This window comes from Rhinolophus sinicus, chromosome 15 (assembly GCF_057876585.1).
Source record: "Rhinolophus sinicus isolate RSI-liver-muscle chromosome 15, RSI-T2T, whole genome shotgun sequence".
NCBI classification, from domain to species: domain Eukaryota; kingdom Metazoa; phylum Chordata; class Mammalia; order Chiroptera; family Rhinolophidae; genus Rhinolophus; species Rhinolophus sinicus.
This window is the reverse complement of record NC_142515.1, coordinates 114,748,536-114,773,735: the sequence shown is the minus strand read 5'-3', so window position 1 is coordinate 114,773,735 and position 25,200 is coordinate 114,748,536. Positions and strand designations below refer to the sequence as shown.

Here is a 25,200-nt window from a genome sequence, read left to right as displayed (position 1 = left end):
AGGTGAGCTGTTTGTTCAAATCGTTCATTCTAATTAAATTTGCTAAGTTAGAGTCCCTTTTTATTATATCAATAACAATTTTTGTTTGTTGAAGTGAACAATTCTTTCTCTTATTTTAAAAGTATAAAAAATAATATATGTGAGAATCACATTACTTAATTAGGGAAAATAAAATTGTATCAAAGATATTTGTATGCCAATTACTTAAATTATATGATTGAGAAACAATAAAAATATTGACTATGAAAATAAAACTCATAATTACAGATTGTCCTGCTAAACATTAAAGATATAGGACAAAACAGATGAACATCTATGACTAGACCAGACATTTCTATTTTTAAAAAGCAAAGTATAAATGTCTAATTATTGTTCTAGTTACAATTCTGAGCTTTAGGCTATATATTGTTTTAAGTGAAAGTCTCAGGAAAATGAGGGACCAAAAATAAATAAACATATTTGAATTTCCAGAATTATTTTGTTTATGTTAAAACCGTCTCATTCATTCATCCATTCGTTCACTGGGTAAGCCCCCTGCCAGGAGTGGGAATTCAACAGGGAATGAGTTTACAGTCTCGTGGGTGAGCTTGCTGCTAGCGGAAGGATTCATATGCCTAAAACTTCCATTAGATCTTACTGAAGAGGTGCTTTCTTATCCCTAAAACAGGAGCATTAGAATTAGGTAATTATTCTTCCCTTGAATTGTTCCTGGTACTCAATCTTTAGACACACAACTGCCGTAAAACTGATACCAACATAAATTTCTCTAGTTTAAAACACTAGTAAGGAAATACAACATTAATGCTTCTCAGACGCAAGCATTTTCATACATACCTTTTTGGAAGATTTCATTGCTGCGTATTGTATTTCCAGATTTTTAATTCTTTAAGAGTTTAATATCTGAATTTGATTTCCAAAGGTTCTGTTGAACCCTCCATGGTGCATTTTAATTAATCCCTATCCTATTATAAAACTCAGAAGACTTCAGTAATTAATCCTGGTAATCTTAAATGTGAATTTGCGAAATGAATTTGTACAAATGAATTAATGCACTTCATAAATGCATCTTATGGGAAGAGACAACTTCGTTTAATGTGATAAATATCACTGATAATCATTTAGTGAACAACTTCAGGGCAGGATCTTGATGACATCACAGACCTTGAAACAAAGCTTGTATTATTACACTATAACACAGATTCTCATGAATGGTTCTGGTTCTTACCAGATCCTTTTTGGTGTCTGAAGTGTCACTCTTAAAGCAAGCTCAAAATAAATGAGCATTTTCTTAGTACTAAGGAAGAATCATTTCTTACACATTTTCCCTACTATTTTAGTGTTGGAACTACCATTGTTTTAACTATGTGGCTATTCTCTGATCTTATGAGGGAATGGGAAATCTCATAAATAGTCTATACCTAGTTATTTTCCTAAAACATTCTCCTTTGACCACTTTATATTAATTGCATATTTTCAATTAACAGTCCATAAAAAGATCACATGAAGAGGGTGGGATGGGTGGCCCATCTTCCAGCAATAGGGAGCAAAAGGGTTATTTGACTACATAAAATAAGCTAATTTTTCTAATTAAGAGAAAGTCTATTTTAAAGACATGTTAACTGTAATTATAATCAGACTATAATAATTAGAGAAAATAGTAACTCCAGTATTTATCCAATTCCAGTTTTATAGTATAAGTGTGGTCTTAATTTTATTTTTAAGAAATTATTGTTAAGAATATAATTAAAATATATTGCATGAATAATATAAAATCAGAAAAGGTATAATGAGGGCAGTTTTTAGAAGGCTTTAAAAGGTAGACTGATAAGTATTGTTAGATTTGCTCTTAAGATTCATTACAAGTTTTCAAAATGCCAAAATATTGTACAAAAGTGAATAGAAGCTTAGAATTTCAAAAGTGAGAGGACACTACTCTCTAGTTGTTGCATAAAATTGGTTATAAATTCATTGATTGAGTCAATGAACTCATATATCTTTGCTTACCAACTCTGTGCCAGGTTCTCTGTCAGGCACTAGCATAAAATAATGAGCAAGGCAGATATGATCCCTGTTCTCATTAAGCTTCCATTCCAGCCAAATTATAAAACAACAATAGTAACAAAACAAATATAAATGAGAAAACTATGAGATAATGCTACATGGAAAATTAATGTTAAAGTATGACCTGTTGGCTACTTTTGATTGGGTTACCAGGGGAAGGCTTCTCTGAAGATGTGACATTTAACTGAGATCTGAATGACAGAAAATCAGCAATTCCATGTAGAACATTGTGAACAAGCTCGGACGGTTTGAAGCATTTTGCTGTGGTGGAGTGGATCAGAAGGAGAGCGGAAGGCATGACATCAGAGGGGGTGTGCATCTCACACAGGCTATTTCAGGTCTGGGTGAGGATTTACATTCGTGTTCTCAGAAGAATGGAAGTCATGGAAGCATTTTAAGCAGAGAAGTAATACGATTTGATTTGCATCTTGAAAGGATTAGTTGGGCCTTCGTGTGGAGACTGAATCGTATGGAGGAGGAGCGGGGCAATGGGTTTGGAGCTTACTGAAGTAGTGCGGGTGAGAAAATGTAGTGTCATAAACTGACGTGACAGTAGCAGAGATAGAGAGAAGTGGGTGGATTTGAGATCTATTTTGGTGGCATAATGATCAGGGTTTGCTTCTGGATAGACTATGGAGCAGGGAAGAGAGAAGAATCAAAGAATATACAGATTTTTGCTTGAGCAACTGGGTTGATGGATAATGATACCACTTATTAAGACGGGGAAAAACGGAGAAGAGCAGGTCGAGAGAGAGGAGTCAGGCTGAATTTGAGATGTCTGTTAGACATCCAGGTGAAGATGCTAGGTAGGCAGTGCGCTTTACAAGTGTGGAGTCGCAAACAGAGATCAGGATTGAAAATACAAATTTGGGAATCATCAGCATATGGATGACATTTAAAGCCATGGGCCGGGATGAGGCCAGATAATGGGAGATTGAGAAGAGAAGGTTGCCTACAAAATGTCTGAATGCTTTTCTATCATGGTTGAACATTAAGTTGGTAAATAAATAGAATTTAGGGGAAAGATTATGAGTTGAGTTCCATTTATAGTAGGTTATATTTGAAGAGATCTAAGTGAAGGTGTCAAGTCGGCCGTGGGAAAGAGTCTGGAGTTGAGGAGAAATATCTGAGTTTGAGGTATTAAAAAGCTAAGTGCTATTCTGTACCCAACAGGTGTTAGGTACCATGTACATATTTAAAAATTCCTAATCCTTATATAGCTAGTCTTCAAGGTATCTTGCTATCGTAGTTTGAAAGATGAGGAAACTGAGGCTCAAAGAATTAACTTGCCTAAGGTCACAGTTAATAAGCAGCTGAGCACAGATTTAAATTCAGGTCAGTAGAACTCAACGGAGTCCTGTCCTGCTGCAGTTTCCTTCACAGAAAGGCATGTAATACAAATAGCTTGTGAAATTGTTCAGGTATATAACTGGAATAAAGGCATTTAATACAATTAGGAAACACCCATAAGCAACTGAAAAGCAGAGACATGAAATAATTCCTTGCCAATGTTTTCCAAGGCAATGGCTTTATAGAACAAGAAGGAAATTCAGGATGTCATCAAGGCTATGACCTTGTTTCAAAAAGACAAAAAGGAAGAGGAACTATCACTTAGTTCTAATAAATCCACTTAGTTATATGTCTTGAAATCATACTCTCAGTCATGATTTAACAACTCAGAGTCAGCCTAAGAAGTCATCAGTAGATTTTTTTTTACTTGAGGAAGTGTCTTCAAAGAATCACAGTAATGCACAAGAATCAAAGGCAACATGAACAATTTTAGGAACAAATCAAGCTTTGTTTTGAAGCCTACAATATCATAAAATTGTTATAATATTATGTACTTAATACTATACTATTTATCAGTGACCATTTATTTCATGAAAATATAAGGAATCACTACGGTACATGAATCAACTTGTGTATTTGCAGACATGTATATTTGAAGATAGAATAAATACCTGGACTCCTCCAGTTTTATATTAGAATAGAGATAAACCGGGGGGGAAAAAAGGAGTTGACACAGCTTTTCGATATTATTCCTGGCTCTACCCTTTAGATAATAAACTCTTCAAGAATGAATAATCAAAGAATAAAATACACATTGATGAGATACAAGTTCTTGGTAACAAAGTTAAGAAAATGCAAGTATGAAAACATTACCCCTCATAAAGGTTGATTGTTTTATTTTCCTTATGCTTTCTGTAATTAGGAAAACACAGGCTGATACTTGATGCTCGTGTCATACAAAAGGGCAGAGTTCTGGGTATTATTCGCTGGTAGGATCAAGTAATTGTTGTTTTTGCACTTGTGTTTTGAAGAACAATCCTTTAAAAAGATGAGACCATATTTTTATTGGACAGTAAGCCTCGCCAGGGCATAAGCCCTGTCTTTTTTTTTTTTGCCACAGTTTCCTGAAAAAGAAACAAAACTATATACACAATCAGCAAGAGGGGAGTCACAGTGATGGAGGCAGCAGGAGGACCACACAGCGGAGGAAAGACCTGGGCGACAGACGGAAGAGGGCACAAAGAAAGACGGGAATCAAAGCTGGGTAGGCCAGAGGGGGAAGGAGAGACAACACGGGCTCACAGAGCATCCAGAATGATAGGGGCGGGAGAAGGGAGCAAGGTGGGTGGGGAGCAGGGAACAGGAGGAGGGTCACAGCTAAGAAAAAAAGGGGGTTTGTGACGGTGAGTGAAAGGAGAGAGGGGAGGCAAATGAACCAGGGTGAGTATGAGAGGGGTATAAAAAGAAAAGGGATACTCTATTAGAAAGCCCGTTTCCCATAGCAGGAACTAAAGATAGTGGTTTCATTCATTCAAATTAATGTCAAACTCTATTTCCTTTAAAAAAAAAAAAAGCCTAAATAATTCTGAAATCATCAAAATCAATTATATGGCACAAAGAAAGACTGAAGTGGTTAAGAGTATGAGTTTGAATATAACAGCCACCTAGAAGCTTGGAGACCTAGGGTAGGTTAAGGTTATGTAAACTCTCGGAGCCCTGGGAAAAGGGGAATTAATTGTATGACACTACTAAGAGTGAAGAGAATAATAATGGCTACCACTTACACAGATGGCATTTACCCCCCTCTGCCAGGCTCTGTTCTAAGTGCTTTATATATATATATATATATATATATATATATATATATATATATATATATATATATTAATTCAACACTCACAACAACCTTATGAGGTGAGAAAACTGAGGTGCCTGGAAGGTAATTAACTTGTCACAGGCCACAGTCTTGTAAGTGAAAGAGGTGGGCTTTTTTAACCCAAGCAGTCTGGCCTCAGAGTTAGTGCTTTTAATCACTGCACAAACAGTCTCTCAAAAAGAGCAGAACAATGAGGATCAACACAGTTTGAGAATGTAACTACCCTTAAAAATGACAGATGCTATCGATGATCATAACAGAACTAGAGAAATAAGCCTCTTTCACACCATTTCTAAAGGAGAATCTAGGTAATAAAATACAAAGTCAGGAGAAAATAGATCAAAAGTCCGTCATCGCCAATGCATTTCACTAGTAACGGCCTCTTGAATGAGATACTTCTATTTTAGACTCTTTTTTCCCCTCTTCTTTCACATAATCAATCTGTTGCTAGAATTACATATTTCCTTCAGAATTGTTCTTGGGATTGCTCTTTCTTCTCCCGAGGGACCTAGCAGGGGCACCACAGCTGGATTCATAAAACCAGAATTTGGAGCAAGAGAAATGAATGTCAGTGTCAGCCGAGAAAAGCTAACTGTTATAAGAAGTTCCTTTGAATTTAAATATGTTAATTGCTCTTTAAATACGAATCACTTAGAACTCACGCTGGCTGTGAAGGTATGAATCAGTGTTAGCAGCTTGTGGTGACTGTACCCAAGATGGCACTGACGTGCTGGAAGAAGAGGAAGAAAGAGGCGTTTCTCTTTCCAGGTATTGCCTTGTGCATCAACCAGGTACTGCGGTTAATTGTGGGAAGGTGAGGATCAAGCAGGAATAGAATGGAAACATTCTGCACTTTTCCCCCTCAGAAGCAAGAAACACACATACTCACTTTTTCATTGTAGATATCACCAAGCATTGTACTTGCTTTCACAGCATCTAGGAATTGAAAATTGTTTCTTAAAATTTTCACAACTTGCTTCAAGTATTTAATGGCTTCTGTCATCTCTCCTTGGCTAGAATAAATAAGATAGGAAACTATTGGGGTATCATCTCACTTAATGTCACAGTGAAGAGAAGACATTTTTGTGTCTTTGCTGTAGAAAGTACAAGATGAAAAAAAAAAGGAAAGTGCAAAATGGTTATCAGAATAATCAAATTTAAAGTGAAAATATCAAATTAAAAAACGTATGTGGCTTTCCTTTGTTGGAGGTCATAGTAAGTTAAAGTTTAAACCTTCATGCCTTGTTGGTGAAAATGTAAACTGGTGCAGCTGCTTTGCGAAACAACTTGGCAGTTCCTCAAAAACTTTAACATAGAGTTATCGTAGACCTAACTGTTTCACCCCGACATACAGGGTCTGACAATTAAGTTCGTGAACTTGTTACAACAATATTGCTAACCTTTTTTTTTTATATCAGAGGGATTATTCATTATGAATTTGTATTAATTGGACAAACAGCTAACCAAGTTTACTATTTGGAAGTGCTGAAAAGGCTACGTGAAAAAGTTAGACGTCCTGAAATTTTCGCCAACAATTCATGGCTCTTGCATCATGACAATGCACCAGCTCACACGGCACTGTCTGTGAGGGAGTTTTTAGTCAGTAAATAAATAACTGTATTCGAGCACTCTCCCTACTCACCTGATCTGGCCCCCAGTGACTTCTTTCTTTACCTGAAGATAAAGGAAATATTGGAAGGAAGACATTTTGATGACATTCAGGACATCAAGGGTAATATGATGGCCATTCCAGAAATAGAGTTCCAAAATTGCTTTGAAGAGTGGACTAGGTGCTGGCTTCCCAAGGGGAGTACTTTGAATGTGACAGTCGTGATATTCAGCAATGAGGTATGTAGCACTTTTCCTAGGATGAGTTCATGACCTTAATTGTCTGACATCGTATGTACCCAAGAAAAATGGAGACATGCCCACACAAAACTTGTACATGAATGTTCATAGCAGCATTATTCTTAATAGCCAAAAAGGGGAAATAACCCAAATGTCTATCAATTGATGAATGGATAAGCAAAATGTCATATATCCATTCAATGGAATGTTATTTAGCCATAAAAATGAATAAAATATTGATACATGCTATAATATGGATAAACCTTGAAAACACGCTGGGTTAAATAAGCCAGTCACAAATAACCACATATTGTATGATTCCATGTACATGAAATGTCCAGAATAGGCAAATCCCTTGAGACAGAAAGTGGGTGGGGAGAGGGGCGGTTTGGGAGGAACGGTTGCTAAAGAATGTGGGGTTTCTTTTCGGGGTGATGAAAGTTATCTGAAATTAAACAGTGGTGATGGTTGCCCAACTCTACAAATATACTGAAAACAACTGAATTGTAGAATTTGAATGGGTGAACTATAAGTTCTATGAATTGTATCTCAATAAAGCTGTTATTTTTTTTAAAAATAAAACTTTTAAAAAGTTTATAAGAGGTGAATGGTAGTTTGTTCTTGTAAGCATCCCTCAGCAGTGAAATCTCAGGCATCACTAAAGTCACCTATATAAGTGCTATTTATACTGGCAAAATGCTCAGGAAGATACAGTTTCCAGCAGCATGCTTGGTATATACTACGCATTCATATATTTTTGAAGGAAGGCATGGTAGAAAGTTTGAGAAGAGTAACACTTATGTAGTAAACAAATGTTAAGCTTCCAGCTAAATCATGAGAACCTCCGTCATTGAATGTTTGGAGTTCATGACTATAAACTCCTGTCTTTTGGAAATTTCAGTAACATTAAGAAACCTTTGAGAGACTACTAAATGCCCAATAGAATGCTAGCTTCTGGGGAATATGGTTCCTGCTCTTGAAAAGTTTCACTGTCAAGTTGGAGAGATAAATATATAAATTCATACAAGGGATTAACTGTGAAACTTGGTACTTTGAAACCTGGAGCACTTTCCTTTCAAAATCCTCACAAGAACAAATCTAGAGTTTGGAGCGTACATTTGATCTTCAAATGCAGCCAAAGGATTTGGAGCCAATTCTAGTGATTACAATAGTGAACTCAAAGCATCTATATAAACTGGAAAAATGTTAGCATGTATTGTGGGAGCCATCTTTGAATTTTGAACTGCATAAAGTGTTTAGTGTGCCTATGGATTCTTAGGCTCCTTATTTTACTCCCATGTTTCTTCCTGCTCTACCTTATCCATGTTTTCAACACACAGATTGGGAGTCCCTGCTGTTAACGGTCCCATCTTTCCCCAAATGTGTCACCCTCTCGAGCCTCTAGCACTCTCAGCTGATGTCTGTTCTCTCACTTCTCCTGCATCTCTCATGTTTCCGGATATGTCACTGACTCTGAAGTTTCTGCCCATCCAAAGTTGGCTCTTTCCAGAGTTCTGTCCAAGGCCATCTTTTCTCCTCCACTAAATGCTTATTCTGGGCAATTCCACTGACTACTGTGGCATGGCCTAACTCCTACACGCACATGTCTGGCAAATCTATAGTTCTAGCCCCGATTGCCCCCTGCCCTGTACTGTACATCCGCATTTCCAATTGTTCAGACATGCCAAGCATGCAAAGGAAGGTAGTTCCTGCAAAGTGATTCTCTTCAAAGATGTCACCTAATGATGAAGCTGATGGCATTTTTGGAATCCCTCTTTAGGAAACACCTTCTTAGCGTAGTGTTATTATAAAGCATTCATAAGTAATTTGACCAATTTTGTTCCAAAAATGGGATTGCCCCTAGAGATTATTACATACTTTTTCTAAATGTGACCCTAAATCTTTTTGGTTGTTTCCAAAGATCAAACCCATGTCTCAAACAATGAGGTGCTGCTATCGGGGTCATTCAAAAAGAATACGCCATCAGCTCAGACAGCATTTCAAAGGAGTTTAATTTTAAACAGATAGTGGCAGGATTGAAGGGATCAACTTACATAACCTCCCAAGATTTGAGAGGACAACATCTATTTCCATAGATAAGCTTGTGGTTTGTTTGTAAAAATAAGTTAGGTTGCTTTCAAGTCACAGGGTGCTATGGTGGATATTAGAAAGATCTAGACTTAAATCCCAGGTTGGCCTCTTACATGAATAACTTTGTATCCATCTGCACTCTTTCTCAGCTTCAGTTTCCTCATTTTTAAAATAGCCATAGGTGTTGTGAGATGAAAAATTACATGGATGCATAGCTTGGCACATGTAAAAAGTCAGTAAATGACAATTAGTATTATTACTACCTCTCAGTGAACTAAAAAGCTACCACACCCACAGCTTTCTACTTGATATTATCTACCAACAGCCAAGAAGAAGAAAAGTCGATGTGGCTAAGCATTAATTCTGAACATCTTTCAGCATGCAATAAATAAAACACGGTAACTTAAACAGACACTCTGCAAGACAGATACATACAGTGTCCATTTTCTAGGGGTCAGAGTCAAAGAACTAACACTTCTTGTTTACTTGAGTACCCGTACTATCAAATGCTGTTTTTCTTTTCTTATTGGTAAAAGAATACTCTATATATCAGAAATCGAATGGAATTTTACATTCCCAGTGTTAATATTGCTTTTCAGGATTCTGTTCTCACTTTTTCATAACAAAATTATGAACAATCTTCTTCCACATTTAGGCATAGCTGAATTCCCCAAAATTATGAATTGTTTGAGGAATATTGCAAATCAGATATGAAGCAAAGTACCATGAGAGCTGCAGTCATTGCTTTAATTTAAATATTTGTTTTGGGAATAACTAAAATGGTATTGAGAGAGCTCAAGAGTATAAAAATATTAGTAAATAAAACATTATACTATTAATACTTAGAATTTTGTGCAAACTTGTAAATTTCTAGGACTAAAAATGTTTTACCAAATTGATGTTGACTTTCCAAGCTCTTTCTTGGATTGTAATATTCAAGAAAAAATTGATGGCATAAGAAAAAAAAGTAGAGACTTCTTTGCATATCACTTTAAAACCTTAGGGAAAAATTATTATTTTTATTTAGCTAAAATGGGCTTGCTGAAGTTTATTTATGTTCATGTTCCTAAAAGCGGATATATTTTTGATGGAAGTACATTTTGGATTAAGTTTGGCTTGCTGAGGATTGTTAAATCACAACATACACAAACAAACAAACAAACAAACACACAAAACAAGTTCAGTGAATAAGAAATACAAAACAGTATAAATAAAACTATAGTTGGGCGAGTCGAGTTGTTTCTCTCCCAAAGGAGCAACGGATCTCAAAAAAATCTAAAATTATTTGGAACTCATGGTAACAAATAATGCTACAGAAAATGTCTATTATGAATAATAAGCTCTACTCAATGAGTGTACTGCCCTATAGCTGGTAATGCTGCTAATACAGCATTTGAAATATAAATATTACATGTTGCTTCAAGGATTTCCAAGTTTAAAAATCTAAAAGATTTAGATTTAGAAGCCCATCTTTCTTTGGAAGGGAAAGAATCAAATATTTTCTCACCGAAAAGCTGCAGATTATTTGTATAAGTTAAAGGACAAGATTAAAACGTTAGACAAATATTAATTCCAGTTTTCTATATGCAGTGCACAGCTGCAACTTGAACAGCATATTATATGGTATAATCATTCAATTCATTCAACCAGACCTTAGAGAGTTAAAAACATATATTCTGAGGAACAGGACTCCTCGGTCCAAAGAATGAGAATGAAACAGTGCAGAATATTTGTGTATCAAGGTGATTCCAGTTTCCAACTGGGAAAACAGGACTGTTAACACCCACATCCCTTGACAACTGTCCAATTATGTATATCACACTTGGCCTACTGTTTGCAGTAGAAGTAATCAATAAAGGATGTGGTTGAGTGAACATAGATTTTGGTTGAACCAATGCATGAAAACTTAATCATTTACTCAGAGAGAAGAAATCAAATAGAGCAGAGATGAAACAGCCACTAAGGGTTTGTTGATTGTGCCACCAAGTTTGTGAGCCACAGATGAAAGTAATAAGGCAAATGGAATCAGTGACAGGAGAAAATGTAAAAAGCTATTCTTAATTTCATGAATTAATAGAAATGTTTTCATGTATTTTGGGGGGGTCATTTTTAGGAAATCTCGCGTCAAAGCCTGGGTGTTCCATTTTAAAGAATATATGAAAATTACTAGGGCATATCATTTCTCTCAAGCAAGAAGAAATTAATTTTCAGTATAACAGAAAGGTAATTTTCACACTTGCAACTGTGTGCTGATTGATTTAAAGATATCCACTGTGGAAAGTTTTCTAGGAAATAATTTAACCTGAGTTTGTAAGAAAATGTATACTTGGAACAAACCCAGGCTAATTGTGACCAATGTGTTTTGAACGACTCTTATTTTTGTGATTCCTACCCCCACATTCTTTAAAAAAGTCATCCTGATTATGTTGGAAAGTTGTGGCATTTTGGTAAATGAATTATTTTGGTAAATGAGGCCAAAAGGATGCTGTAAGGAAAATTGACTGTTTCCCCCTCATTTGTATTTACTCAAATCGTCTGTCTACATGTAATAATCATATTTACTTGGTAATTTCTCAACTCACTCTCTCTTGTCTTACGGACTATAATTCTGGCTTTCATAGCTGAGTCATAGGCAATTGTTATTATTTTAGAATATCAATTTATTTTTTCACTAGTATTCCAAGTAGAAAAATAAAAGGCATCGTAAATGTTTATTTTCTGTTATGCTGCTTAATACTACTCAGACCAACAGCAAAAATAACAAACTCTGTTCACTATTAAAACCTTCATCAATAATTCTAATGCTAGGGATAGGTCTAGCATTACCAATGAGCAACTCTGTATTATCAAGTGCTCAGTCTTGAGGGAATGTGGTGTGTTTTTCAATTGAAGCCACAGTATAAATTCTTATTTTAGAAGCTTCCAGCCTTAAAGCTTATTCATCTTTCATGCATGCTCAGCTGATGGCCTTGACATGGCGTTCCTCCTCCAATTCCTTTAAAGAGATCAACTATGTTTATAGAGATAGGGCTACCGTTAGTGAAACTTGTGCAATTGTACAGGGCAAAAGAGATTGAGAGGTGATGCTAAACTTCACATGCAGCTTAAAATATTTCTCAGCCGCCACCAGCATAACTTCCTCTGTTTTGGTCGTGTTCCATTTCTTGCACGCCGCTGCTAACCTGAGGACAGTTTAAGACTGTGAAAGGGATATACATTTGTGTATGTTGTATATGTGTGTGGATGCATGTAACAAAGAATACCAAGCCCTTGGAGAGAAATTTTCTAAAAATGACCACCAACAATGCTGCAAAATGGCAGATTTGGACTGGAAAGCCTGCTGTGGCATTGGGACACTTCCCCCTGTGACCTCAAAAGAAGCATCTCCTGTACTTTTTGTGCTTTGCATAATAAGTTCTTTGTAAAATTAAGAACCCATGTCCACCATACAAATCATTGACGGCTTCACTGGTACTTTAGTAGATGGGATTTCTTAGAAGTGGAATTTGTTTCATATGGCATGCAGGTGAGATGGGGATAAATATTGTTGCCTATTATATGTTTGATCCAAGATAGTTACTAGAGTGTTGGGTTACAATTGTGCCCATTCCTACCAAAACCATACCCTACATCATGATATATCAAATACAGCTGTATTCATCTCCACACTTAAACCGCAAATAATACTTAAGCAGCCAACTTGAAACATTAGATTGGCTGCTATTGTTATTGCCAATATTTATCAGTTAATTGTTCAGCTTCCCTTAGTTTTTACTGTATAGATCAGGAATTCAAGTCTTGGAGCGGAGCCTAAACTATTCCACATGAGACATCAGTGTAACAGGTGAGAATTATTTTAAGATAAACTCATGTTTCCAGAAATTTAAAAACTAAAGACAATTATTAACCAACGGGGCATTCTAACAATTGTCCTGTGACATAGTAAGTACTCAACATATGTTTGTAAAAGAAAATATATTTCCATGGAGTTTTATCTCTTTACTTATGTTGGGACAAAATGTTATGTTGTAAAAAGTATTTTATAAACATGTCCAGGGATGCATTCATTTAGCTGTACAGGCTTGGGCCAGGTATGCTACTAGAAAGCAAGATAAATAATCCAACCATTTACTACTGATTCAGGGCAGTGCTGACAGCAGGGTAAAATAATTTAATAATCAAAATGAGCTGGAGAAAAGGACACAGCACTGGTGTGTTCCAAACAGACATTAAATTGAATACTTATGAATCTCTTCTTTGTGTTCAACATCATCTGCTTCTTTCCAGTTGTTATTTGGAATATCAGTTGGGCTGATCTTCCAAGGGCTAGTTACCAATATTCATTTGAAGGGACCACAACACTCACGTGGTCCTGTCTTCCTTGAGTAAACTTTCTTATTAAACTTTCTTATTAAAACAATCTATTCTTATAATTACTTGCACTATTAAAAAGATGTATCTTGCATATAAGATGACATACCAAAAACTACGGTCTTAACTTTGATGACTTTTCTTATTCTTATTCTATTTTGGCTTAAATTACAATGATAATAATGCTACTGCATAATTCAATGATTAAATGGAGTATACAACGATCACAATACAATCAATGAGTGAAGGGCCAGTCACATATTTTCCATGGGAAAATTTGTATCAGAAGTTGTTCATGTACACTTTTGTTAAATGTTGTTTTAAATGAAATCTTAGGAATACTGTTTTTGTACCCAATCATTTATCCAGATACGCTAAAAGGAAAGGTGTCTTAATGGAAGAAAAATTCCTGGAAGTACACACGGTTCCCCGATAAATGGAAACTTTCCTCCAAGAAGAGGAACGGTTATGGTGAGCCACAGTTACTGAAGCACACTATATACTTCTGTGCTATCTGCTTTTTTAACCTGTGAGATATGACCTGATTCTCTCCTTTCATGCAAGGTCATCACTAAACTTACAGAAAATCAAAAATAAAATAATGCAAAGGAGGAACAGACAAAGAAGAGTTGAGGTGCAGATTTTAAAATACCACATTGGTTTAAAATAACTTACGATGAAAGGGTCACTTAAGAAGGGCACTGCTTAAAATTGAAGCAGACAGTAATGGAAAGCGACAGGCCTCAAACAATTTCAGTCTTTCACAGCTGAGTACATTCACAGTGACAGGAAGACAAGGATGGGCTAACTTACCTCTGCAGGACTTTGGCGATGGCTTCATAGGCTCTCCCCAGGCCGAGCTCATCATCCAGGTCTGCAGAGATTTCACTGTAAGTGTTAAGGACCTATCAGGAAGAGAAACACACATGAAACATACAGCACAGCCAGATACACTGATGTTGCATTTCAGAACAGAAAAGATTCAAAATTAATAATAGTTAATGTCGCCACAAAACATTTTTTTGTTTATTAAAAATTCATGCTTTGGTTTATTTTTACCTATAGTGTCACTTGTTTCGTAGCAACCTCTTTAGGCCATGACAGTGAAGTCTTACTTTTGTGAAAATAACTCTTTTCCTGCACGATCCAAAATCTTCTAATTTAGATAACTTAGGTGTGAATAAATAAACTGAATGGCTTGAGCAACATTATTTTAAAACATGGGACTATTATCTAAGGTAATATAAGGCAGATTATAATACTCTACGATGGTGGCTTAAATATCACTTTTCTTTTGATAAATGGCTGTTTGAAAGGCATAAATTTAGGTGCTAGGCAATTTCTAAATCCATCATTTTATTCGATGCATATCTCACAGTTTGCACATGTATTCAGTATACACTAAAAATATTTCTTACAAATGTACTTCATTACCAGCAATCTATTCAATAATCAAAAGATTATGGCTGTCACAGCCAAATGTATGATATTAATTTAATTTAACACTGACATTGTCTGTATAGTATAATTTCCTTTTTTATTCTTTTTTCCTTTCAATGAATGAATGGCCAGGAGGAGGAAAATATGTAACAGAAAATCCCCACTTTTTCTTCTTCCTTTAGTTACTGGACCTACTACACACACGAGGTCACAGGAAATCTCCAAAGATCTCTATGGAAATCCTCTGCACATTTTCTAGGAAAGAATTAGTGAAAACCATTTGACAGAGTTGGGAGAGACTCAGTGTGAGGGAGGAGATAAATACTCGCTGTATGCTACTGCCTGAATTGGGGAGCTGAGAGGCGTAAGTATTAGAGGCAGTGCTGATACTCATCTTTACTTTTTTAAAATTAATATTTGGGAAGTAATTTCAATAAGGTTATTGTGATACCTCATAAAATTTGGGTTTCGGGTAGTTTCCAAGTGAGTGCTTGGCGTATGCTAATATTAAAACTTACTTACTGATACATATTGACCCAGTGTTTTAATTTCCCCTAAACATGCAAAGTTCATTTTTTTATTCTTATTTTAAGCCTTTTAATAAGCTTTGTATAAACCTGAAGATATTCTTCTCACTCCGTCTTGTACAATTGACAAAAGCTAGATATAGTTAGATATGACTTGGCATGGACATTTCTGAGTTAAGGGGCAGAATCCCTGAGTTGTGGGAATTTATAAGACACATTTTTGAATCCAAATATCAAAATGTCAGAAGAGATTTTCTAGTGCGTTTTTTGGTCCATATATCTTTATATGACATTCTAGATCATTAAGATTGAATTTTATATTTTGTGCCAAAAATAGTTCGCTTATTTAGCAAATATTGTTACTGTGAGCCAGGTGCTACATTAGACCTTAGAAAATCTTAAATGGAAGAGAACATGCTTGTGACCCTTAAGGCATTTACAGTCTAGTGTACAGAGTACGGACTGATGCAATTGTGTGAATCAGCAACGACTGAAGAGAGGTTTCTCCAGGGCCTACAGTGTGCTGACTGCACCACTGCCCCTGCCTCCTGGCCAGCGTGGACCCTGAAGCAGTACAGTAAGGTGGGGGTACCCAATGGTATCTGAGAGATGTGACTCTTCAGCCCAAGGAAAAGAGGGTAGGTGCCCAAGAAATGACAGGTAGATACTTTGAGTTGATGGCTCCTATCCCACACCTGTGTGTCATGCTTTCAGGGAGCAACAGGGGCAAAAACCAGCTCAGTCGGGGGTTTGGTTTTGGCTTCAGACTTGATTCTATAGACGCTTCCTCATGGAGCCAGATGTGGTCTGTTGGCATGAACACTAACCTTAGAGTAATAAGACTTGGTTTCATGTCCCAATTCTTTCATGCCCTACAATTCAGCGAGCCAGGAAAGCTCACTGAATTTAATTTCCTCAGAAGTGAAAAAGAAAACCCACCTCTGAGAGCTGCTGTGAGGCTACCATGAGATAATATAGAGTGCTGCGTAACCCTCAGGACAGAGAGGCTTTGGGAATCTGTTAACCAGCCATCAGTGAATGGCTCCTGGTGGAAGGGTCCCTCCTGACAGTAATGACAACACATTTCATTAGTGGCTTGAGAGAGTTCCTATATCACCTTAAACACGTGACTTACAAATAGGAAATACATAGGCAGTAGGAAGAATATAGGTCATTATTGGTCCAATAGGAAAACAGTCAATTGCATGAAATCCATGTTGAGGACCATGACAAGTGCAGCAGAAGAGCTTGTCTAAATCAAAGACAGGGCCTCTGTTCCTCAGGAACGTGAACACTAGTGGGAGAGAGGAAACTCAACAGGTGAAATCATAAGGAGCACACATACACGGCATAATCCAGTAGGTTGGTGAATTGTGTAACTCAACCTGAGGAGAGTAGGAAGGGCATTGTAAAACAAAACAAAACAAAACATAAAATGTGAGATCATGAATTCTGTAGAAAATAAACATGTTTTTATATTGATCTTATGGTAAGCTAACTTACTTGCTACTTGAAATCAGCAAGGTATAATTTAAAAATTAATAAGTATTGATCAACTAGAATCCTGAGAAAGAGAATGGAACTATTTTTACAAAGAATACTCCAAGTGAGTAAACACAGTGAGGAAATCTGAGGGATCCACTGTACTTGACGCAATTTGTTGGATGCAAATCCAGGATCTGGAAGGTTGAAATCTATCATCACGAACTGAATGAGAGAATAAAGAATCTCAGGTGCAAAATATTTTTATAAGTTGAAAATTCATTATATATCTTTAAATTTTATGGGCAATGAACCTAATCAACCTTTGTCGAGGGGCAGTGGAAAACACTGACTAAGCATCCTACCTTGTAAATTTCAAGGCACCCCAAAGTGTGTGTGATAACAAAGTTGGAGAAGTCACTTCACACACCTAATGAAGACTGAGTGCCACAGGGCTACTCTACCAAATTGCTCCAAAAATTTCAGTGACTAACGTTTAAAAACTATTTTGCTGGAAGTTTTAAAGGCAATGGACTTTATCTTCTTACTAGAATGAAATTTATTTACTTGAAAAGACATTTCCAAATAAAATCCAATGTCTTAAAATGAGATCATTTCTATTGGTCTCCTAAAAAGCAAAATTAATGGAATACTTAGCATAAAAATGAGACTGCTCAAAAGAATGATGCTGGCAATATGCTACACATCCTTTGAGGAATTGTATACTGTAAAATCAAATTTTAAGGATCATTAATTTCTCTTGTTGCAAGAACCTTCAAGAGAGCATTGGATTTAAGTCAAGATTGTCACCTGTCAACCAAGTGAGTCGGACGCATACACACGCACACGCACACACACACACTGAGCTTTGGCACTGTTAGGATGGGGGGAACACAGACAACGATATTAAGTCTCATAATATCAAACGAAATTGCTTTCTTTCCTTTGTATGCTTACAATTTCCACTCATGAGGGTTCTTTGGAACAGAAGAAAAAGAACTATTTGATATTGACACCCCCTGCTTCTTGAATTCCTCTATTTCACATTCCTTACTCCGCTTCAATTACTCTCTTACAATCCCTTTATTTTAGACAACATTAAAACAAAACAAACAAAAAAAATCCCAGCAATCACGGCCTTTATATTTGCTTTCACAACTGAAACTTACTTTAAACCACTCTGTTGACTGTCACTCCTGGCCTAACTTTTCCAAATTAGATGGAATCAACTCCCCACCCCCTCTGCCAAGATAGTTGTTATAAGAAAATACTGTCCAAGTTCATTTGTTTGAAAAATATATTAAAAAAAATTTTTAAGATAATTGTAGAGTCACATGCAATTGTGAGAAGTAACACAGAAAACCCTGATATATCCTTTACTCAGCTCTCCCCAGGGGTAACATCTGCATAACTATAGTACACTATCACAATCAGGGAACTGAGGCTGATGGCATCCACCCACCTTATTAGATTCCACCAGTTTTATGTACGTGTGTGTGTGTGTGTGTGTGTGTGACTTTTAGGCTATTTTACCACATGTATATATCTGTGTAACCACCACCATAGTCAAGATGTAGAAAAGTTCTAACACTACAATGCCCTCTCATGCTTTCTTGGTTCTTTTTTAATACATTTGCTGCTCAGAATAGAAAGAAGAGCATGACAGAGGAAAAACATCTTTGGGTGAAAGAAAGGTTGGCCTTGGGGAAAATTCCAAAAAAAATTGGCAGGTTCCCTCTTTCCTTTCGGAACTCCTCCCCTACCGGATTGTTTGCTATCTTCTCGGGGAAATTTCTTCTACTAAGTGACAGAACCGCAGTTGATTAAACTAATTCAAACTTAGGGATGAATGACTCAAAGATCATTAACTCTTCCAGAAGAAGCTGTAGCTTTGAACAGGAGATGCTTGCCAGCCCCCAGTCATGTCCTCTGTGGTGTTTTATGCAGTCTAACAACATTAAATGAAACAATTCAGACAGTGTGTGGCAGAGTAATTTCTCAACCTTCAGAACCAATGTATTATGCAAAAACCTCCTCCAGTACATTTCATTAGATAATTAGATGTAACCGCAGGATAAAATTATATATATGTAAAATACATATATAGTTTCAATTCAAATATATATATATATATATGTGTGTGTGTGTATGTACATTTATCCCTGTTCTCAAAGACCTTGCTGTCTAAGGCAAAAAGACTTACAGATATTGAAATTACATAGTACTGTAAGTCTGTGTAAAGGGCTAAAAATTTAGCCCAAAGACGTTAAATACTGAGTGCGTTCGGGCCCAGCCTTGCTCTCGGTGCAAGGCATACGGCTGCAAATAATGCAAAATCTCTGCCCTCCACACAGTCTACACTATTTTAGATGATGGGGAGACGGTCTGTAATTAAATCAGTAAATGAGCAAATTTCCGATGCTCGTAAGAACAATGAAGAAAATACAGGTAGGAAAGTCTCATTAAGAGAAAATCTGAATTTTAGAGGAATGATACGAATTGGGTCAGTAGTGAGGAGGCAGCTTGAGCAAAGGATTGGAGACAGGAATGAGTGCTACAGTGAGAAAAAAAGGCTTTACTGGGGTACATGGATGCAACGATGTCCAGTATAAAAGCTTGTTTTAAAGTTCTGGCATAGAATGTTTTGTCTGGTAACATGGACTAAGCAATCTAAGTTTTAAGAGATATTAAGTGACAAACTTTCACGCTGATATTTCTCTTTTAGATTATAAAGAAAGCATTTGATTGTTGTTTCAAATGCAAGGCAGGCCATTCACTTTCATCCCTTCATTCTACATGCAGGTAAAAGCAGTTGTTTTTTTTTCCCCTCAATTAAAGTTTATTGGGATGACAATTGTTAGTAAACTTACACATATATAGATGATATATACATCATCTATATATCATGCTGTATGCACCACCCAGAGTCAGTCTTCCATCCATCACCATATATTTGACCCCTTTTACCCTCATCTACTGACCCCAGTCCCCCCTTACCCTCTGGTAACCACTAAACTATTGTCTGTGTCTATGAGTTTTTGTTTCTTCATTTGTTTGTCTTGTTCTTTTGTTGTTTTCAGCTTTACATACCACATGGTTCCTGACTTTTTCTGTCTGACTTATTTTGCTCAGCATGATAATCTCAAGATCCACCGTGTTGTCGCAAATGGCACTATTTCATCTTTTCTTATGGCAGAACAGTATTTAATTGTGTATATATACACAAAAGTAGTCTTTTATAGGACTTTGTAAATTCAGTTTTTGTCTTTCTATTTTCTAGGCAGCTCAACGTGTTTGGTTAAAATATGCCACTTTCAAGATGGTGCAATTGGCTGCCTTGTTTCCTATTATTCCAAGTTTTCAAAATTTTATACAGAGTTATTCCCATGCCTGGGGAAGGAGAAGAAATACTTTCTTTCTGCTTCTGCCATAGGATGGAGCATGCACAACTCAAATACACTGATCAGTGACATGAAGTGAAGATGGGCCTCTGTGCTCTGGCTGGTAACCCTAACCCCCATTGTTTCTGTAGGAAAAACAATCCATGGAAACTACCATATAAAATAAATTCTATCATGCAGTACATTGGAGATGGAAATTTTGTAATTTTGAAAATATTTCAGTGAACTCTAATCCTACCTTTTCTTCACATATTTGGTATTTTTTTCCTGTATACAGTGCATTTCTTTCTCCACTTACCACTCTCCCCCACTGCTCTCTTTCTTAGTTAATTCAATATTTGAAATCAGTAGGGACTCCTACTCTGAGGGCATAGACCAGGCTTTGGAAGAGTCTTATGGGATAGTTAATCAAATCTCCCTCTGGGTGTTCAAATTTTCTCCAAATATCATAGGATTTGGAGTCAGGCAGGTCTCCTAGTGAGCTGAGTGACTTAATGCTTCTGAGTTTATTTCCTTAGGTATCAAATGGAAATGAATAAAGGCTACCTTGAAGGGATGTTATAAGGTGCCAATAAGATGAGGTATTTATAAGTACCTACCAAGGTCCTTCTAAATGTAGAGTCCTCTGTGATTGTACAGGTTGAATGTTCACAAAACGAGCCCTGATTCTGAGCTATCTGCCAAAATTGCATAATTTATTTTTTATAAATCTTACTAAAAATTAAAAGGTAATGAATAATAAGTCTGACGCTTATCTGAGTGTGTGTGCATCTTTATCCGTCCATCCTCCCCAACCCAAATTAGTTTCCTACAGAAGTCTGAAACACAGTTATGTATAAGACACTTTTACTAGCTAAATAAGGGTACAGATGGAAAGTACCTACGGTAAAAATAAAAAATATTTTTCATTTTATTACAAAAATGAAAGTCCTTACTAAGGATCTGAATGAAGCAATGCTTCATTTTCCCAAGTACATATCTAACCTATTGGTTCTCAAATGGGGGAGACTTTGCTCCATAGGGGGTATTTGGTAATGACATATTAGGTTGTCATAATTCAGAGAGGTGCTAGTGGCATCTAGTGAGTAAAAGTCAGAGATACTGCTCAATACCTTAAAATTCACAAGATAGCCCCCATCACAAAGAATTATCCAGCTGCAAATGTAAATAGTGCTTTTATTGAGAAACGCTGATCTAGCCTTCACTTGACCAATATTCATGATTGGAAACTATCTCCTTGGGAGGCTAGCCACTCAATCACTGGAGACTTATGTGAGAAAACTATTGGCTATGGTGACGCAAAATCTGTAACTTCTGCCTGCTGGTCAAAGCTGTGTTTTGTGGGACAACACAGCTAAGTGTGTCCCTTTTCCATGAGACAGTTCTTCTTCCAATCCTGAAAGATGGCTGCTTTCCTTCCTTGAAGCCCCCAGACTTATAAGAGGCATCCAGGATGCCCTGAGCCAAGTGAGAATGAAACCCCAACCATTTAGCTACATTTGAACATTTTATTTCTAGTTTTGCCTACAAGTCTAGGAGTTCTAGAAGAGTTTAAATACACCCACCTGGACCAAAATATGTCTGTAAAACCATAAAGGGGCACCCACTGGATTTGCCTGTAAATAAAAAGTTATGAGTTCATTGCCTAGGGTGCATTTTTTTTAAACCTCTTTCTTCCTTGCTCACCATAAAAAGGCAGCACAACTAACATTTTGTTACACATCTGCCACACAACCTCCAAATTGTGCCATTTGATAATGAAAGCTTGGCACTGGGCTCAATACAGTGCATTACTTTGAGGAGAAAAAGCCAATGATGCAGATTTATTCTTGTGTAATGAGAAGTACAGGAATAAAAAAAAAAAATCAAGTTGCCATCTTGAGCTTGAAATCATTGTCAAGTCTTATCGGAAATACATTTATTCTGATTCCTGGCAATCTAACCCCCTTTAGCCATTTCACAGTTGGTGAGCAGAAAGGATGTTTCTGCCTCATTTACAGTGTCTGAACATGGTTCAGACAATCAAGTGCAACATTAGTCAAAGAAATCAATGGCTAATGATTTCTGACAAGCATGGCAGTAACAGGCTGAGGAGCAGACTGGGCAGCAACAGCATTCAGAGCATTTCACTGGGGCCGGCAATAGGAAGATGACGAAAATGGGCTACACACAACTGGTCTCACATCACTTAAAGGCTCTTACACACTTTCTGCAAGGTCATCCGCGTAGAATCTGACATGAAATAAATACAGTCATCCTTTTCTACAAATAGGTTCTATGGAATGAACACTTAGAACGATCAAGTATGCAGCTCTGTAAACTATAATACACAGGAGTAGTGAAGTATTTTGCATCCTGTTAAAACTGTATTCTTAAGTTAGGAGTGGTCTAGCCATACTTATTTATATTGATCATTTGGAGTATGTAGTCATTCTTTCTGAAATGCATTACTCATCGTTTGGACTATCTGTTACACACTGTTTCCATCACCCAACACATACAGTGAAGGCCGTATGGTCTAGTGCAGAAAGGACAGGGTGTGAAAAGACAGGAGTTCTAGTTTCTCTTCTACCATGAGCTCAGGGTGTGATCTCGGACAGGTCACTTGGTTACCTTGAGCTCTAGTTTCCAAGTCTGGAAGATAATGGGGTGGGACCAAACGATCTAGAATTCTCCTTTTCAAAAATATGACTTTGATTTTTAGGACTCTACATTGACATATTTAGTAATTTAAGACATGCCATAATTGTATTCAATCATGTATCTTTGTCTTTAAAAGCCTGATAAATTTATTTTATGCTTAAATTTATTTTATTGTTTTATACACCTGAAATAAACAAAAGTTTAATTGATGAACCATTTCATTCAATTGAAATTTAATTTTCATACTTCCCCTCATTTGAAAAATTTTGTATCATCTTAATGAACTCCTTTTTAAAGGAAAGTCCCTACAATGGAATAGGTGATAGCAAGGAGACCCGAATCTACAATGCTTTTGGTTCATTAAATAGCAATTGTTACAAATATGATGTTCAGCGCTCTGCAAAATAAGCAAATTTTTCTTTTACAGTTTGAAATTTTTAAGAAGTTGATAACAATTCAAGGTTATCCTTATATTTCATATACTGAATTAGAGTTGCTATTTAATCTCTCAATGCTAGAAGTTTACACTGTATTCTCAAAAGCTATAAGGATAGAAATATATCTCAAAAACTTTCCAAGAATGTTCTCTCACCTAAAACTTTCTCTCTGTATATCTAATATATAGATGACTCTCAATCCCAAAAATGATGAGCTAGGATTCCACTTACAGTCCAAAAATAAGTTTCCTCAATAGCAAATTGGAACATATTACTCAAAACTGCCATTCCCTAAATTGGTCATTATAGTTTTGCTCTATGTTAATACGGGATGTATTTATGAAGAATTTTTGTTCTAATTCTCAAGTGTTATTTTTCTATACTGTAAATCCTAAAGCGCGGAAATATTTATTCTGCATAGCCCAATCATGGTGTGAGTTACATTTATAGCTCCTTGAAAAGAAAATTTCCCTGCCCTTAATCTTCTCCTGGAGAAATCCACTGGGGACTATGTTTTATATTTTGCTAAGAGGCCCTGGACCAAAACAAAGTCAGTCCAATAATGTGTGAGGTGGCCTCATATAAAAAGTTCTGTTCAATGGAAGATGATAGTGATTAGTTAGTGCAATCATGTTCTTTTAGGTAATTCAGACCCTTTGAGCAGTTAGTGATGGCAGAAGTGAGAAGGGAGTCAAAGATAAATATGGATACCAAGAGAGTGATTGACTCATGTCAATAAAGTGAATCAAACTGACGGCTGCTGCTGAGGGGATAATAAGAAAACTCAGCCCCTTCATCTTCCAGGAGTCCTCCTGTTCCCAAGAATCTTTCAGTCCGTGAGGCCCAACTGTCTGCCGATCCTGGGGTTATTGGGAGAGGGTTTCTCTCACTGCCATGGGAATCTTTACAAGCAATTCCCTTCTGTGGGTTGATCTGAATGAATCTCCTTCTTACAGCCAAAGAATAAAAAGTACTGAGAGATAAAAGCACTCTCTAGAGCTGAAGTGGCAAGTAAATAACTTCAAGTCTTTTCCCCATTCATGTTTATCAGTGAGAGACAATACAGGTTGATTCTGCGGCTATAGGCCAGCAGACACTGCTTATATAAAGTGATTAAAAATGTCATTGTCAGAAAATATTTGAGGGCGGAAAGTTTGTGTATTTTTTCAAACTAAAAAAATCTCCCTCTCCCCTTGGTTATGTTTATGTGAGGATGAAAAGTGAGTGTGACAAATAATTCCATTATACCTATGATAACATTACCCAGGATTTCAGTTCTCCATTATTTATGGAGACCAAAGACAGTGGTGGCAAACTGAATCAAATGAAGTGACAGTCAAATCTAATTTGACCAAACATGTATTGTCACTCACATTACCAGTGCAGAAATGTCAACACCTAGTCTTGCTGGAATGTGCAGGACTCCGGGAACTTTCACTCTCAGGAATGGGCTCAGTAATCTCCATCTCCACATCCCTCTGCCTGCACTGCTTTTTCTAATTTCACAGCGACTCTTCCAGTGCTTGCACACACACACACACACACACACACACACACACACACACTTTGTGCTCGTCCAGCACTCACCACAGCGTTATATGTATCTACTTATTGGTATTTGTCTCTCTCCAATTAGATCATAAGTGCCACGAGGACAGGAACCATATGTTTTGTTCTCTATTATAACCCCAGCTCCTAGTCTTATGTTAATGGTGAGTATGTTAATGGTTAAT

General features: G+C 36.6%; 1 protein-coding gene across 3 annotated transcripts in view; it reads right to left on the bottom strand.

Annotated features, from left to right (window-relative positions):
• TTC29 (tetratricopeptide repeat domain 29) overlaps window positions 1-25,200 on the bottom strand; it is a 347,147-nt gene that overhangs the window by 66,957 nt on the left and 254,990 nt on the right. For all 3 annotated transcript variants that reach the window (XM_019730723.3, XM_074338461.2, XM_019730722.3), the window contains 2 exons: window positions 14,351-14,442; window positions 6,117-6,240 (listed from right to left, as the gene is read on the bottom strand). In XM_019730723.3, the coding sequence (XP_019586282.3) occupies window positions 6,117-6,240; window positions 14,351-14,442 (216 nt within the window). The remainder of the gene's footprint in view (window positions 1-6,116; window positions 6,241-14,350; window positions 14,443-25,200) is intronic.